Source organism: Bombyx mandarina, chromosome 11 (assembly GCF_030267445.1).
Source record: "Bombyx mandarina strain Sakado chromosome 11, ASM3026744v2".
In the NCBI taxonomy this organism is placed as follows: domain Eukaryota; kingdom Metazoa; phylum Arthropoda; class Insecta; order Lepidoptera; family Bombycidae; genus Bombyx; species Bombyx mandarina.
In genome coordinates, this window is record NC_143218.1 from 6,296,809 (window position 1) to 6,314,795 (window position 17,987).

Genomic DNA, 17,987 nt, shown 5'->3' on the forward strand with positions numbered 1-17,987 from the left:
CAGGTTCTTTCAACAACTAAACGATTATTGTTTAAAAAAACAGGCAAGCCAGTCAAAATGACAGTTAACTATAGCTACATGAAATCGATTATTTTATTTCTGTGCATGAAAAACATTAGTAAAATAAACTAATTAAATGTGAATGCGTTTTAATACATAATAGTATGTAAGGTTTGTGTGTAATATATTATGTATAAGTACATAAATGTTTTTTTTTTTTATATTATAATGTGTAAACACCGTACTGATTAGGACCTACGCATTTTATCTTCGAATCGTAATACAAGAATAGTTTTAAAGCGATCAGGCTTATTCGCAAATAAACAATTGAAATGGGGGAAACATTACAAATCAAAAACAATTGGGATAGCTGATACGGTGATGCCGCAATATCGCATATGGAAATTAAACCTTAATTTTAGTAGGATACTTATTGTTCATGTGAAAAACTGAATGCTGACGTTACACGAACGGGCTATTGTTGTTAAAATACCGAACCGGAATTAATCTTGTTTGATTCGACTATTTTTAAATCGATTTCATTTGTTTCGTAACTAACTAAAATCGATAATGAATAGAGCTTGAATATTATAACATTATTGTGTATTTATTACATACAACCAACTATAGAGACATTTTTTTTCTTTACCTATTCGCTGGGAGCCTGAATTATTCTAGTTATATCCGGATGGAGTAGCTATTACTGTGTATTGAGATGGCGTTTTGGCGGGAACGCGAGGAATTAAGTCGTATGAATTGATTTCTTTTATTGAATGTTTCTTCAGTTAAAAAAAAACGCATAACGATTGTGGCTTGTTAAAGGCTTCGTCAAACAGAACGCGTAATTAGCGCGCGTCATAGCGCGCCGTCAGTTCAGCGCTCTGACGCGCGCTAATTACGCGTTCTGTTTGACGAAGCCTTAAACGTTTAGTATCTGTGACTTGGCTTGTGAAGTTCTTTCGAAAATCCCACTGAAGGCTCATTAAATTCCCGCCGTTTTACTCACATTTCATTTCATTTTAACTCATCTGACCTAATCTCGATTTATTCAATTGTATCCCAAGCGATTGCAATTTCAAATAAATTATTAAAAAAGTTATTAATAAATCATTAAATTTAAAATAAAATTATTAAATAATAGTATTTATTCTAATAATAATAAAAAACCGTGGCGTACAATGTTGTAAATCCCTAAAGAATCACAAGACGGGCAAAATAAATCAATTCATACTCAATTTTTTTCTTTACGTTCACATCGTTTCACACATTCGTAGCATTTGTATGCGACTGCGAAATCGCCCTGCCCAGTCTTCCTGAAACCTAGAGATAAAAAAATATACAGTATATCTTCATTCTCCTGCCCTTCTCCCAGTCACTTGGGGTCGGCGCAACATGTTTTCTCTTTCCATACAATTTCTTCGCTCACTCCCCTCCTACACATATCGTCTTTCACGCAATCTACCTATTTCTTCTTAAGCCTTCCTCTCTTCCTGGCCTTAAGCCAACCTCTTCCTCTAAAGCCTTCCCCGTTCAAAGTTAAAACTCTCTTAACAACCTTATTTTCATTTCGTCTCATCACATGTCCATACCATACCAAAAAGTATACAATATAGTCTGTAACAAATGCTCGGAAGTGTGCTCATACGAAAACCGCTCTTAATTGATAATAGAATAGATTCGATTTTATGTATTTTGAACAACAATCGCCGGTCCGTGCGTAGTTAATAACATTTAATTATTTTTATCTCCTATCATTCAGTATTAGACGTTCGTTTTTACGTAATTCCTAAATTCAATTTTCTGTATATATTAGAAAATTAATAGTTGTCAAATTTAAAACCTCGCTTTATACTTTTTATGTTAATTAATTTTATTATTGGATACTAATTACTATTATTTTTTAAGTTTTATTTATGTAACAGCATTTGTATACAGTAATTTTAAGTTGTCGATGTTTTTAATTTTCCATTCTAGCAACCCCGATACGCCTTTTAATGCATTTCCTCACGTAACCGGTGTCTTCGATAACGTATAATATTTAAATACAGAATTGTGCTCGAGTTTTTACCAATGTTGAATTCCGTTTCCAGTGCTGGTCACACTCGGAATTTAAAATATTTACTAAAATTAAGATGGCTGTATGTTATTGTAATCTTTGCCCGTAAAAGTACTAATTTGTAATGAATTACACCGAGTGTTAAAATGGCAATACTGTTTATTTTAATAAAGATACATACCTAATTATTATTTTTAAGTTTTAAGTTTTCCTATATGTCGTAAATAAAACAAGAAAAGCATTAGAAATGAAATAGTAATGAGCAATGCCTACATATAAATTAACAACGAAAAACTTTTTCTTTAATTTCAAGTAATATGGTAATGAAGATTTTTGCCATATTCGCAACGAAACCTTTAACCGTTTTTTTTTTCTTTCTGTATGCCCATGAGTAGTCGATGCAGTGTTGCCATAATAACACCTAAATGTATTCTTTTGCACAATTAACATGTACAATGTAACGTTTCTAGGTAAATTATATATATATATAATCGCTGTAAACGAATGAAAAAAAAAACCCAAAAAAAAAATGAACGAGAAAATAAAAGTGTTGAAAATTTGAATTGGTTTATTACTTTTTTAAACTGGTAATTGATACTTAGTCTGCTGAAAACCTACAAGTTTCACAAGCACGTTGTTTGTTGGCTGAACGACACGCGAATCGATGAAATTAACCAATAATGACAAAAGAGAACACACTGTGTTTCTCGCCGGATCTTCTCAGAGAACACCATTCCAATCCGGTGGTAAATTCCGCTCTCGCTAAGGCCAGTAGCAATGCTCTCAGGTTGAGCCCGTGAGCTCATCTACCCGTCCGTGAGTAGTTGGAATAGTCTCTTAGACTACCAGCTATTAGGTAGAAAAAAAAAAGATATTTACGAGTCTTTAGAAGTATCAATTCACAAAACATTCCGTGTAGCGTTATTAAATGATGAAATACTAAAGATTTACCGAAACATTCACAAATCGTTTATTACGGATGATGGGTCTTTATAAAACAAAAAATTGGTTTGGTTCCCAGTCTTCATCAGATTCGGTCGCAAGTATCCAGGTACCGCTGTAGCGTCAGCTCCAAGTGTTCTCCCTGCGAGGGCGGCGAGTCTCCCCGGGACCCCTGGCTCTTCCTGGAACATTCGAACTATAATTATGCTGATGCGAGTCCAAAACCACGGCCTGGCCTTCCTTGCCTCGCCCAGCCCAATTCTCCAACCCATGGAACTGCTTCGAGTCTGCACCAATGGGTAACATCTAACCTATCTCTGATGCGAAAATAGTATTGCGGTAATCTCTTTTTTATTAATATAACTTGGAACAAATCAGGCACCTTGGAACAAATCAGGCACGGTCATCCGGCCCCGAATTAGGATTCCCTATGTTATGACTACAATACTGACACGCATCAATACTTATTTTAGTATTTAAAAATCCTGTGTACAGTAAGGATTCTTGATAGCAGTTGAGTATTTACGATCAGGAACTTACTTCAGATATTCTTCACACTCCTCCATGGAGACATCGCTGCTCACGAGCCGGGAACCGAACCCGCTGTAGTACGACGCGTACCGTTGCTGTCCGCGAACACATACAACATCAGTGTGGACGCACAGACACGCTCGCCCCTCGAGGAGCCAGCTAGTTGTGGGATCCCAGTACATACATCACGACGCATCACTGCTTCGCGACAGAAATAGGCGGGGAACCTACCCATGCGGACCCACAAAAGGCACCACCAGCAATTACACAAATTCTATTAATTACCGATTTGATTTTTTTTATACGATATTATTCCTTCATTGCCAAAGTCATTTATGAGTTCAAAAGGTATTTCATTAAACTGTATCAGGCTGTGGGATTCGAACACCGGCGCAGACCCGACGCTGGCACCAAACGTCTTAACATTATGGGTTCTATGGTCTCAGCATAATTACAACGGCTATCCCGCCCTTCAAACCGAAACTACTACGAAGTAATACTGTTTCACGGCAGAAATAGGCGGGGTGGTGGCGGCGCCAACCCGTGCGCACCCACAAGAGGTCCTAGCAACAGTATCCACTAGGCTAAGACGGCTTCAATCCCTACTATCATCATCATCAGCCCACAGTCGTCAACTGCTGGACATAAGCATCTCCCATACCCATACCATTCCCCTACCATCAATTCTTTACAAAATCTTATAATTACCTGCAAATGTTTCGACAGTATCTGTTCAGAAATCAAACTGCAAGCGAATCGTAGAGCCCTCGCCATGGCGTCGACGTATTTAACGTATGTCGTGACGTAGTCCCGTAGGTCGCCGTCCCGGCGGGGCGACAGCTTCAGGTTGATACCTCCGGGAAGCGGCGTGCCCTGGGAATGGAACTCCGTCTGGTATCCACACACTTATTCAGACAAGAGAAATGAAAACAACTGAAGTATTTCTCCGAGCCGTTGTAAATTCGTAGCCGCTTATAGCAGTAGGACAATCGGTATCTTAGGAAATGAGCTATTAGCCTTTATCCAGTGCAGAACGAAAATATTCTTTCTACCTTCTTGGGAACGTCGTTTATCGAAGATTGTTTAGGGGTCAATCTGAGCCTACCCTCACATTAATAGAATAAAATAGTATAGTACATTGGCATTTTAATGTCGCATATTTCTGCCGTGAAACAGTCACACGAGATCCCTTAAACAACAGCATCGAGGCTAGGGGTCGCGTCCCGCGGCAGGGGCGGCACGATAGCTCAATTAACTACGAGTATTTGGTACATTAGAAAAACAATCTTATTTTTTTGGGAAAATGAATGCACACCCTGTATACAAAAATAAACTGTCATCTATAGTGATGTTTCCTAACGCGGGGCCCACGCCTCACATGGGGGCAATTTGATAATTAAGGGGGGACAATCGCACTAAATGAATAGAAAATCTGTATTAAAATTATTTTGAAATTGAATTTCAGTTTTTTATTATATCTTTTGAAATATACTCACTGTGTTTTTATAACAATTTCATAGTGATTTCTTCCTAAAACCTATCATTTATGTTTCTTAAGTGAACAAATCAATTTTTTAATGTTCAAAACTATGTATGGGGGCGCATAAAAATTTTAGAAATGTTACAGTGGGGCATGGCGAAAAAAAGGTTTGGGAAACACTGGTCTAGAGTCTGGCCGAGATATGTACACTGTAAAAACTATTCATAGACAATTTATAATATCTCTGCGTTTGTTAACATACCTGTTCGACAATCAACTTCATCATGAGCGTGAGCCGCCTGCTATCGCACTGATCGACCGCATTCGTTACAAACACCCCTCCTAGCATGTTGTATCTGAAACACCAGAACTGTATTTTATATCAAAGATATTTACCGTCTCAGCGATACCTAAAGAATTCTTCATTCATAACTATTTGTATTATACGGAAGATATCAAAGCGGCAGAAATAACTCATGCTGTAATTTATGATGATTTACAATTATAAACTGATTGTAGGACTTCTTGTGAGTCCGTGCGGCCTATTTTTGCCGTGAAGCAGTACTGCGTTTCGGTTTGTAGGGTGGGGCAGCCGTTGTAACTATACTGAGATCTTAGAACTTATATCTCAAGGTGGGTAGCGCATTTACGTTGTAGATTTCTATGAGCTCCAGTATCCACTTATCACCAGGTGGACTGTGAGCTCGTCCACCCATCTAAGCAATAAATAAATAAAACTGAGCTCAAGGAAAAAACGATCAAAGTCAACTTAAAACTACTTTTGAGTTAGAAGCGCCATCTAGTTCGCAAGACGCTAAGCTTGTCTGTCTCGCAATATGAAAATTTTTTAAACGTATAGATGTAACGGAATTTAAAATTATTTACACACAAAGTACACATAAATACGAATGCATTAACATCATTTCAATATTATAAGAGATGCGTTTAGTTACTGCCATTAGCTGTCTATGTTCAATGATAGTCCCACAGAGCAAACTCCAATCGCGCGTGGAAGCTGACACGCATAATATTTTATCTAGTTCTAAGGTAGACTAAAATACATACACATTAGCCATGTACATGTGGTGTCCGGGCGGCGAACAAACTTTGTAATAACGATCTAAATTGTAATGTTTTAGGAAATACAAACAGCTGGTCACATCCCACATGTACATATTTATCATTTCGGTTTCCCGCCATTGTCTGTGTTGCCAGCTGTTGTACGTGCAGCCGTCGTTTGTGTGCATATTGGAATTGTAATACGGCATCATTAATAGTTGACATCTGTAATGATAGAATTTTTGTTAGATGGCACTGAATTTTCAAGTTTTATAATATCGAAAATGTCTTTTCATAGAAAAGGGAACTTGGCTTATTAGCTTTTATTATTTTTTTTGTAAAATAAAATAAATTTCCCAACCTATCTATTTTGAGAAAATCTATTGCTACGCGAGAAACATGTCCCAAATGAACATCAAATTCTAAAGAGAATAAAGTATTAAATTTAATGAATTGATAAATTGTAATAAGAATAATCCAGGACAGAGAAACGACGATTCATAGGAAAAGCTTCTTGAGAGTTTTGTGATCAATCTAAAACGTGCAAATGTACAATAACATTGTCAACAACAGAAGGAATTCCTTGCTATTTCACATTCCTTACGTGAATCCTAGCTCAAATCAGATATGAGGTTGCATAGAAACTAAACACTCCTATTATAGCAGAGTTTGATCTACAATACGAGTTCACAACAGAGCTAAAAGGATACTTCAGCGAGGCAAAAAATATTGTTTTTTGCATATTACCCTATAGCGATGACTATCTAATAGAAGAAATCTAGCAGATGCATGGATCGCGCTAAGGACGTAAAAGATAATCCTACGATACTTGCACCATCGGTCTAAACACCCGCTTGCTAGATCTTCCCTTATTCTAACCTGTAATTCAATCTATCTTTATACTCGGCTGTGATTTTCATGAGTTTCGCGAACAATTTAATCTCTCTTCCCACGTCGGCGTGGTACACATTATTGTAACCCTCCCTGTATGGCCACAGCAAAAAGCACTCGGCGTTCATACGCTGTGACATTTCTAGACATCGCTTTATCTGTGTCGCTGCGTGTGCAAATGTTGCCGCGTCATTGCTAGTGAAGGCGCCTGACGCGTATCTGCAATTGTAAATTATTTCAAATTAACAACTTATTATCATAAGGATTGTTTAATCAATCATGCGGGCCAGCGTTATTTACGCTATTGCCCAAATTCGTGTTTTTTAAAAGTTAACCCAATTTTGTATGCAGTTGGAACAGCGCTCCTAGCGGCAAATGTACGCAAACGATCCCATTCCATACAAATATGAGCTAACTTTTACGCTATCGAAAACGTTAAAAACTCGCATTAAGAACACATGTCGTATTAAATGAACAGTTCATAAATCATTAATATAGATATAATGCTCCAAAATATTTAAAATTTCAATGTGTGTCGGTAATGACAGTTCGATTTCGAGTAATAAAATCGAGTTGCGCTCACCTGGGATGTGAGTGCAAATCAGGAGCTATCCATAATAACTTGACATGACTCCTCTGCGAACATTCCTGCACACATTCCACCATTTCATCAAAATACGTTTTGTTGTCTTCAATATTATCAGAGTGTGGTATCAAATCTGAATCGAAAGCCGTCCAGTATTTAATGCCGGTTTTAACGCAGAAATCGAATAGGGCCTTCACGCATCGTTTGTGGTTTTCAACGGAATCCGTGTTGTCGTCCCACTGGCGGGAGAGTGTCGGCCGACCGTGCGCATCCGACCCTGATGAGGGTAGTTTGAAAACTGTTAATTTTTGACACTTTGTTTCGTTAATTATCTACTTTGCTTATAAACTGTGTTTCTTGAATCATTTTTTTTAATTTTAAGCAAATGATACTCAATCATATCTTCCTGAGAGAACGCAACTCTTAAGACCAGTGTAAGCTTTCTTATAAAATAAAAATTGCCATTGTCAAAAGCATACCGTTATTTCTAAATTCAGAAAAGGACACGCTGTATTTAAGCCATTCCTCCATGGTTTTGGAATGTATTCTCTCCGCGCTGTTGTAGTATCTGTAGCTTGCAGTGTCAGACGCAGCCGCCATATTGTTATACTGTATTTTGTCTATAGCTAAACAAGGTCATTGATGAGTATTTTATTAAAATTCCAGTTCTTTTACAATTTCAAAATCCTAAATGTTGATCTAACAGTTTCTGTCGCCAATATAATTATACTGACCGCCCTTCATGGGCCGTGAATCCACACGGATTGATCCCAAGGTGCTCCCAGCAATATGCAATAACACTTCAGTCAAAAGTATAATAGCCGCTATTTCAGTGCAAATGAGATCGTACATCCGAAGACGTAAGGCAATTTTATTTTCAATAAGAATACGATGTCAGTAAACTTTTAAAATGTATTTACATACCTTGAAAGTAATCGACATGCTCAGTCCTTAGTTTCTGTCGTTTGGCTCCGGGCTGGCTGTACGATGACATTTTGACGTTTGTCATTCAGATGGCGGGAAACTTCTATTATATAACGTTGTATGAATGGACTCAGCCGACCGCGGATAACCTGCTTTTGTTACAACACTAACAGGTACAGTCTTTTGTTGTAAAATGTTTTGTCATATTACGAACGTGTTTTCGAATATTTTAATTACTTCGAATATGATACTGTGGAGTCGTTTAAACTCTAAAGATTTGTTTAGTTGTGACATTTATTTATTACAATGAACCGCATTGTTACAATTTTTTCATAGGTAACCAGAGCCTATAGGCATCTACTACGTAAATGCCGCCACCCACCTCGAGATACGAGTTGTAAGGTCTCAGTTTTAACAGTACAACGGCTGCCCCACCCTTCAAGCCGAAACGCATTACTGCTTCACGGTAGAAATAAGCAGGGTAGTGGTACCTACCCGTGTGAACTCACAAGACGTTCTACCAGTAAAAAAAGAATACAAGCGTTACAATTTTTTCATATATATTTTTTTTAATGCCTTTGTAGGCAGACGAGCATACAGCCCACCTGATGGTGAGTGGTTACCGTCGCCCATGGACTTCAGCAATGCCAAGGGCTGAGCCAAGCCGCTGCCTACCGCTTTATTTGTCTGCTTATACAGTGTAATGTATATGTATACACAATTCTATCCCAAAGCCGAAAAGATAGTGAATCAAACGAAAAACATTCTGCATCCTTCAATGTGAAGCTTAGGGCTTCGATGTTATGCCTGAATGTGGACGATGAGGTCCTGGAATCATGATATGAATGGACCATGACCTTATCACAAATCTGCGTTATCTGCGAGATGCGTTATACTATTATAACAAGAATAAAACAAAATTCTATGCTTAAAATTGTTTATTAAAATTAAACTATAAAAAACATCCATATAAACCTAGCTAAGACAACAAACAACAACACAAGTATAGGGATAGGTATTTTATTATCCCTTTTCAAACCATAGACACCGGAAAGCTCTCCTTTCTTCAAAGGCACCGTCAAGCCCGCCATCTTAGGTTTGTCTATGGGCTGACCCATCATAGAGAATTTACTGGCGCTCGTAATCTTTACTGTAACTAATTTCCCCATGTACTTCTCCTCCTTAGGTATCAGTACTTGCTCGTAGAACTCGTTGTGGCCGACAAAGTAGTTCTTGTCGTGTGAGACGTCGGTCACCAGCACCTCCTGCGTCTCCCCCACCTTGTGACCGTAAGGTTCGTACGACCTGAAGAAGTCCGACAGTAATTTTGTGCGTTTCTTTACTTCTTGACCAGGCACCTGCAAATTTACTTACGTTTTATACTCAACTGTGGCTTTACCAAAAGAACCTGGATTAATACAATTCAATTTTATCAATTTCAAATGAGACTTTTTGGCGGGAACGCGAGGAGTGATGTTGTGTGATTTGTTTTACTTTGTCTATTTAATGTTTCTTCAGGTTTAAATGTGTAATAACGGTGGTTTATTAACTGTTTAATATCTGTGAAAGTGCACAAATGTGGGAAAATGAAACAAAGCGGCTGGACGTAACTTCTCGGGATCCTCCAAGAAGTCCACTGAAAAATCTCAGTAAATGACCACCATTTTACTGAGATTAAATTTCATCCCATATCATCTCATCTCATTTAATTTCATCCCAGTTTATTAATGTCTCAAATTAATCATGTTCATTTCATTTCACTCCAAAATGTTATTTTTCATAAAAATAAGAATATAACTTAAAATAAGACATGACCTAAAAAGGTCTTAGTTACCAGGTCATAAAATCCATTAAAAATTTTTCAAATGACATTTCCGACTTTGAAATGAGTTCCCCTCCACGGTGTTTCCCGAGCGCTATGATATGTCCTTCGTCAAACGAGGCTTGTGGAGAGTACTTAACGGTAGGCAGCGGCTTGGCTCTGCCCCTGGCATTGCTGAAGTCCGTGGACGATAGTAACCACTCATCATCAGGTGTGCCGTATGTTCGTCTGCCTACATGGGCAATCGAGCAACGGTCGTCGATTCAACTTACACAACGAACCTACGAATCATCTGGTGGTTCATGAAGCAGAGACTGGTACAAGCAACCCTTATTGATTGTGGCTAGTGACCATGTCCTCAGCTGATACCACTTCCCGTCTCAAGGTCTCCGGCAGTATCCAGTTTGTGAGGTCGGATTTCGTGAATCGAAGTTTGACCATAGTCGGGAGTCAGCACGCTAGTTCACGACACACTGCGGAGAGACTTCCTTCGTCCTTCTTAAGGAGTCTTCCTTCCTAATCATATCCCTCAAATATTAGAAAGTTTGTATGTAACATCATTTACAATTTGAGTTAACTTGACAGCGACATCTATCTTCATTAGCTTTATACATTTTGATGGCACCTTTTCATTTGTCTTAGTACTATTTTTGTCAGGTTTATCACGTTAATCAAATCTGATCTGATCTGCTTTGCTGATTTAACCCCTTGGCCATGTAGGTCACCGGTGCCCTCCCTACGCGGCGCACAGAATATTTAGTAGACTCTGCGAAAAACGAATCCGAAGATACTGACAATGAATCTATTTTTAAGAGACCTAATAGACTAAAACATAGATTAAAAAATAATTAGAAGGAAAAGAGTTAGGCAATCCAGGCGTCTTAGTGACAGAAATCGACATAATATCTTCATAATAACACCGGTGACCTACATGGCAGTCAAAGGGTTAATCTGCAACAAGCCAGATGCGTTCCTAAGCAATAAAGTTACCCTGGTCATCTTGGCGGCCGGCGTCCCGGGTCTCGGGAAGAACTGGTTGATGAACAACGAGGGGAACTTGTACTTTCTGCAGAGCTGCATGGTCTCCTCGAAGTCAGCTTCGGTCTCAGTGGGGAAGCCGCAGATGATGTCGGTGGCTATCGTGATGCCGGGGACTCTGTAAAGTGCTGGACTATGATGGGTGGCTCCGGGACGTGTTTTTTTTTAATTGCTCCGATGGGTGGACGAGCTCACAGTCCACCTGATGTTAAGTGGTTACTGGAGCCCATAGATATCTACAACGTAAATGCCACCCCCCACCTTATGATATGAGTTCTAAGGTCTCAGTATAGTTACAACGGCTGCTCCGCCCTTCAAACCGAAAGACATTACTGCTTCACGGCAGAAATAGGCAGGGCGGTGGTACCTACTCGTGCGGACTGACAAGAGGTCCTACCACCAGTTAATAAACTAAGAATGTATTGCCACCATCAAAATTAAGACTTGAAGTGATTATATTGACAAGTCGTCGTTGCAAATTTGAAATCTCCTATGTGTATAAATGTAGTTTTCGAGAAAATCTAATTAAACTACCTCCTGAAAAGAAAAAATTGCAAATTTTGTTTTAGCACATAGGATACTTTGATCTACAATAAAAAGCAAACCGACACTTAGGATTTTTAAGATTGACGCGTAATAAAGTGAAAATTTGAGATATTATGCACATGGGAGTTTTTGCTGAGTGTAAGTATTCAAAATAACTTTCTTAATATATGAAAACATAATTTTGGCTCATAACGTCACATAAGAGATTTTAAATTTGCAACGACATTATAGTGTTTGTTAAACCGGCAATCATTTTATGGCAGCATTCTAATAACGCCAAGGGATGTTGTTACACTTGCGCCCATGTCGACTATACAGGGTGTTGCAGTGAACTGTACCGACTTACTCTTTCCTGAGATAGTCGACCACGTGTTCGAAGTCGGCTCTCGTGTATTCCCTCTTCATGTCAGACAGTACCTGGTCACTGGCCGACTGCACAGGGACGTGGAGAAACCTGACCAGACGATTAGAGGTTAACTAGTTTCCAACACCTGCCTTTCGATACATTTTTTTTTGTGCTTATATGTATAGACGAGCTCACGGCCCACCTGGTGTTAAGTGGTTATTGAAGCCCATGGACATCAACAACGTAAATGCCGCCACCCAACTTGAAACATGAATTCTAAATCTTAGTTTTACAGTACAACGGCTACCCCGCCCTTCAAACCGAAACGCATTACTGCTTCACGGCAGAAATAAGTAGGGTGGTGATACCTAACCGTACGAACTCACAAGTGGTCCTACCACCAATAATTACTGGTGACATACGGTTTTATTAAAATGAAGAGATCACTGGTGGACTGGAGGCCATTCCAGCTTGAGACGAGTTTAACATGTCATATGCAGAGTTACCCGTTATAATCATAGGACTTATATTTTGGCCTCAATTCCTAATATCGTCGGCGGCGTTTGTAGCAAATGCGTTTATTTATAAATATTGGTATCTGTTGTGGCATCATACGATTTAAATAAATCAGCCAAAGGGTGCTTAGACCGTAGCCTTACTTACTTGTAGACCCTGGGGTGCCTCATGATTCTCGCGACAGCGGGCAGGTGTTCCAGGATGTAGGGAGGGTTGGTCATGCCCAAGCGGAGCCTCGTGCCCTCCGGTATCACTGACACTAGCGCATCGAGCAGGGCAGGCAGAGATGTTCCTATGTCACGACCGTAGGTTCCTACGATCATTGGTTCCTCATAATCATTTTTATTTTATTTAGATCACATTCTTACTGGTGATAGCAAGTTTTGTCTGCACGGGCACATAACAACATTCCGTAACGCGCTGGGGTTCGGGATAAATAAAGATTCTACCGAAGTATGGACAGATTAACACTCTATTTAACTTAAAACACTTAACGAACACTTTGAAATTCTCAATTTAGTTCTTCCGCCTCGCTTCATATGATCCGTTCGCTGTTTCGCCTCGAGTAGATCTGATTACTCACTGTCTTCGCGTCATCCCTGCAACGCTTTTATAGTCGATAAGATAACTCTACAATTATCGAGATCATTCCTGACAGGTCGAATAATTCCGATGTGTGATTCCGCTATTTGATAATAGGTGGCGTTGTACTTCTAGAGCGTTTTTGGTTTTACTAGTTCTTTTGATATTCGTTTCTACTATTCGACGATAGAAGGCGTTGGTCTTACCGGCGTAACAATTCCATCAATTTCTGCAGTCTCTTTCTGCTAATACAATGGCAACTTGGTGGATATATCTCAAGGTAATTTTCAATAAAACAAGTGTTACCTGTATCCTCGCTTGTAAGCCATATCTCCACAACTCCCTCGGTGAACGACTGTCGTGCTCTCTCCACGATCTCTTCCGGAGGGTAGCTGCCCAGCTCTCCTCTGGCGTGCTTGGTCTTGCAGTATGTGCACTGATTCAGGCAGCCCGTGTTCACGGCTATGATCTCGACTAAAGGATTTTTTCGCACTTTGGGCAGGAGCAGTGAAGCCCCACCCGCTTTACGGCCGTTTGTTTTCCTTTGACCAAACAGACGGACTGTGTGACCTGGAAACATAAACAGTCTAAAATAGTATTGATAGAATATTTTCTGTCATTTTTAAATGGTACTTTTTTGGTGGTTACTCTTTGAAATAATATTTAATTCATTTAGAAAAGTACCAAATGCAAATTTGACTTCTTTTATTAATACAATTTATATAAAATAAATAGGCCTATCCCTTATGCAGCACAAGTATGACACTATCCCTAAGTGAAACATGTAATCTGGATATTTCAACCAAGCAGGATCCCAATATAGAGCCACACTTTAGATACAAAATGAGCCATTACTCAGTTAATACATTTATGTAAGTCACTACTTCCCTATTATTCCCTAGTAACCTGACTCATAATATACCTTATAAGTTTGAGCGGGACCATACCACTATAAAATAATAAGACATATCACTTTTTTATCTTACCTAAGCTGATGGTCTTGATAGACCATTTCAGCATAGCCTTAAAAAATAAGTTAAGCTCACGGGGCTCAAACTTGACGAAGTTGCTAACACTAACCCTAGCAAGAGCAGTGCTTCGCAGAATCTACCGCCGGATCGGAAACGCGACCCACTGAGAAGATCAGACAAGAAACTCAGTGGGCTGTCTGTGGGTTAATATACTCGCCGAGCCCTTCGTCGTAAGCAAGGGGATCAATGAGAACTATGACGAGAGCATACCCCTTTAACGAGGGTAATGGTAACTTTTTGGCTTTAAGCATTATAATATAAAGCCCCTCAGGTAATGCATGTATGTGTATATCTTTCCATGGAGAGCTTACTGCCTTCATGTGCATTGAAAATGAAAATAGAATGCATACCTTTCAAAGTCTCCTCCACGACCTCCACTATTCTGTCAATCTGTTGTACACCAACTATACTGAGTCCGTGTAGGTAGCCACTTTTTGGCGCGCCCTGCGGTACACAGCCTGCTACAACAACATGTATGCCGCGACTCTGACCAAGCTCAATTTCATTCCTGTTTAAAAGGAATGTATTTTGATTTAATATTTTTGCTTTAATGCATATTTTAGTTTTGATGCATAATTGGAGTTATCTTCCCTCTCTTCAAGCACGATTATCATTAAAATACAGACAAAAAGGGTATTAAATGTATGTCTTAAAATACTGAAATTGTGTATATTATATCCTTGTACATACCATATACATTAAAAATCCATTAGCTGTGATTAATTTTTAATCATTAATATACAAAAATATCTGACATATTAGGGCCTTACAGATAATTTATTTGCTAGTGTCTTAGATTAGGCCAAGCTACCTTGATGCCTAGGCATCAAAATACCATCTCAAACAGAGCAATCACCAATCAATTCTTTCTTCAAGCATTTACAGGACGCAACTACCAAAAGCGGATAACCTGGCTAGATAGACAATTTGCCATGTGAAGTGTAATGTGTGTAAAGTGTAATGAGTACCAGTAAGTGAGAAGTGGTCTGTAATAATGTTTTTGTATAACTTTTTTATTTTCTGTTTGTTTGTCAGTATAAGATTTGGTATCAAAAACAAATCTTACTTGAAATGATCCTCAGCCGGGCTCTTTACAGTACATGAATTCAACAACCAAAGTTTTGCATCCCATTTGTCTTCTGTCAATTTGTAGCCATTAGCAGCCAGCAGTCCGGCCATGTACTCTGAATCTGAGTTGTTATGAGCACAGCCCCATGTTTTTACATATATTGTTTGTATGCCTGAAAATTAAAACTCAATACTTATTAAAAAGATTACCATAATAATATATGTTCAGGTATGAATGATCAATTTTTTTGTTGCTAAAATAAATGAACAAGTTGATAACTGGTTATTGGAGATTATGAACTTCACAATGTTAAAAGCCACCCACATTTAGCCTCATGGTCTATAAGTTTGATAAGTTTCAAGTAATTATGCAAATAAAAATTTTTTACAGGTTTGATTTTTATTAAAAGATGCCATTGTTTCAACATTTAATTCACTAGTGAACATGAGTTAAGTACATATTTCATTAGAAAAATTGGTACCTGCCTGAAATTTCAAACACTGACATATATTCTTCACTTTATACAAGTACAGCAGCAGTCTTATCCTTTGGGGCCATTTATTTCAACTGATTTGTGTGCATATTAAAAAGTGAATAATTTTGATGTTACATTTTATCTTGCATCAATAATAGGTTGAGTGATCAGTTAAAAGCCTAAACAGCCAAGTCAAACAAGTATGTGCTTTAATTTTTGTACAAGCTTATATGAAAAATTGATAATAACTTCCAACAATAAACGCATTTATTTTTATTATACCATATGAAAATAAGAAATGGTTTAGTATGAAAATAAAATATTTTATACTATTGTTGTTGTAATCAAAAACTTTAATTTTAGGTTACCTGGTACAACACTCTCTAATATAACCTTTTCAATTTGTTCGGGGTCTTTTTTCTCCCTCTTTTTTGATCGGACGCTTACATTCTTCCTACTAGCGTAACGTTCTTTAGGAGTTATATCCTGGGAAGATATCAAATCTTCTATGTCGTCTATAATTTCATCACAAACACCTGGCATCCTCAAATTTTGTTTTGTTATTTGAGTTGGATTTAGAGATAGCAAACTATTTTATATAAAATCGATTTTTTTTAAACCCAATCGGATTGAGAAAATTAATCGTACTAGTGTCTTTTTAAGACCAATAAGTTGAAGTCCCGTCTGCAATTCCAGCTTTATCAGAATGTGCCGGTGAGCTGAGGCCCAGCCAGGAGGGGGTGATTTGGTTACAAATGACTAAAGCTTAATTGCATTACCTAATCAGAATTGCGACTAGCTGAGAAAATCTGAAAAAAAAATCGATGGGTAAATATCACACCGAACTCGAAGACCTGTGCTTTAATTGCTGCTAGATTTAGGACTAGTACAAAAAGAGAGTTAGATGACTGCGTCAAGATATTTCTTGAGTTCCAGACACAGGTCATGAGAAGAGGTTCCTGCAACTCCAATTAAAGAGGATTTTTATCGAGCTCCCCCTTTGGTAGACCGCAGACTTAAATGATCTACGATTGGCCTTAGAATTATTGATATTGTGTCAATTGTGTACAGAATAAGTGAATAGAAATATTGATCTTAGCCTTTCCTGCTTGGCCAGATTGATCATGTCTTTTTTGTATTTCACATTTCATACAAGTTGACGAAAATATCGATTTTAGAGAAATCGATTTTCTGGACTTTGTTTTTGTGATCTGCAATGACTTCAGCTCTGATGTATTTCAAAATTTAACATTTTGAGTAAAAATTTACACCCCTAGTTCGTTTTGTTCATCAAATCTCCTTAGCAAAGTGAAATGGTTCTGCCATCCCATTTCTTACATTATTTAAAGTATGTAGGTACCTTTCGCTCGATGAAGCTGTAAACGTTAAACCTCAAGTGCATGTATAATCCTATCGATTGTATGGAGTTGCAGTTTGAAAATTTTGTGGCTGAGAACAGAATAGGAAATCACATTGTTACCTATTACTCATATATTGCAATAATGATTAAAGTGACAAATAGATTCCACTTTAAAGAAAAACAATATTTTAAAACGAACTACTTTAATTCACATTAATAATTATTATGTACCTACCTACCTCTTTTAATTTACAGAATATGTAAGTATTAAATAATCAGTTTTAATTTTTTTTAAATAATGAAGGTCAAATTAAAAGCTTTTGATAACTATTGTTTAATTTAACGAAATTCTCGACGCATCATGTAGTTTTTTATGTGAGTGTTAAAATCCAAAAAGTTATGTTACTTTAAAACTACGATCAAACTAAAATTAAGCTAACACCATATGACTTAAAAACTAAATTTCATTGTCAAATAGTTATAAAGGGTAGTTTACTACGAACAATAGGTCGTACAGCTGTCATTTAATAGTGGCAAACGCAGGTAAGGCAACTAAAACCGTAGGGTAAGATACTCTTGTCATTTTAGTACAAACCATTTTGTCAGTCGATGACAATTTAACAGTACATTAATTCGTAATTAATAGTAAAGTCGGATCGTATTAAATTATTTGTTATCGTTTTAAATTAAACAGTGGATAATAGGACCGAGAAAAGAGTTTGTAAGCAAGCCA

General features: G+C 37.9%; 2 protein-coding genes across 3 annotated transcripts; both read right to left on the minus strand.

Moving 5' to 3' along the window:
• Nucleotides 1-2,606: 2,606 nt before the first annotated feature.
• On the minus strand, nucleotides 2,607-8,609 carry LOC114249510 (uncharacterized). 2 transcript variants are annotated; one of them, XM_028183111.2, is made up of 9 exons: nucleotides 8,470-8,609; nucleotides 8,025-8,171; nucleotides 7,543-7,822; nucleotides 6,948-7,178; nucleotides 6,075-6,293; nucleotides 5,272-5,365; nucleotides 4,238-4,402; nucleotides 3,539-3,624; nucleotides 2,607-3,180 (listed from the first exon to the last, which is right to left on the minus strand). In XM_028183111.2, the coding sequence occupies exons 1-9, from the start codon at nucleotides 8,552-8,554 to the stop codon at nucleotides 3,084-3,086; spliced, it is 1,404 nt and encodes a 467-aa protein (XP_028038912.2). In that variant the 5' UTR covers nucleotides 8,555-8,609; the 3' UTR covers nucleotides 2,607-3,083. The 2 variants fall into 2 exon arrangements, with proteins under 2 accessions (XP_028038912.2, XP_089586955.1); XM_089730829.1 differs by having other exon boundaries at nucleotides 3,001-3,194.
• A 783-nt stretch (nucleotides 8,610-9,392) lies between these two features.
• LOC114249542 (threonylcarbamoyladenosine tRNA methylthiotransferase) lies at nucleotides 9,393-16,483 on the minus strand. Its single transcript, XM_028183160.2, has 8 exons — nucleotides 16,263-16,483; nucleotides 15,417-15,591; nucleotides 14,701-14,858; nucleotides 13,626-13,889; nucleotides 12,885-13,050; nucleotides 12,222-12,329; nucleotides 11,282-11,447; nucleotides 9,393-9,827 (listed from the first exon to the last, which is right to left on the minus strand). Exons 1-8 carry the CDS (start codon nucleotides 16,435-16,437, stop codon nucleotides 9,417-9,419), a joined length of 1,623 nt encoding a protein of 540 aa, XP_028038961.2. The 5' UTR covers nucleotides 16,438-16,483; the 3' UTR covers nucleotides 9,393-9,416.
• Nucleotides 16,484-17,987: the final 1,504 nt, after the last annotated feature.

What these genes read in the sequence shown, in the direction of transcription:
- LOC114249510 (XM_028183111.2), bottom strand. Translation starts at nt 8,554, where the DNA reads ATGACAAACGTCAAAATGTCATCGTACAGCCAGCCCGGAGCCAAACGA. An exon ending in GCATGTCGATTACTTTCAAG is followed by an intron (nt 8,172 to 8,469) that starts GTATGTAAATAC and finishes GACCTTGTTTAG; the next exon opens with CTATAGACAAAATACAGTAT. An exon ending in TTCTGAATTTAGAAATAACG is followed by an intron (nt 7,823 to 8,024) that starts GTATGCTTTTGA and finishes TACCCTCATCAG; the next exon opens with GGTCGGATGCGCACGGTCGG.
- LOC114249542 (XM_028183160.2), bottom strand. Translation starts at nt 16,437, where the DNA reads ATGCCAGGTGTTTGTGATGAAATTATAGACGACATAGAAGATTTGATA. An exon ending in AGGCACCCCAGGGTCTACAA is followed by an intron (nt 12,330 to 12,884) that starts GTAAGTAAGGCT and finishes TCGTCTGGTCAG; the next exon opens with GTTTCTCCACGTCCCTGTGC. An exon ending in GTCGACTATCTCAGGAAAGA is followed by an intron (nt 11,448 to 12,221) that starts GTAAGTCGGTAC and finishes AGCACTTTACAG; the next exon opens with AGTCCCCGGCATCACGATAG.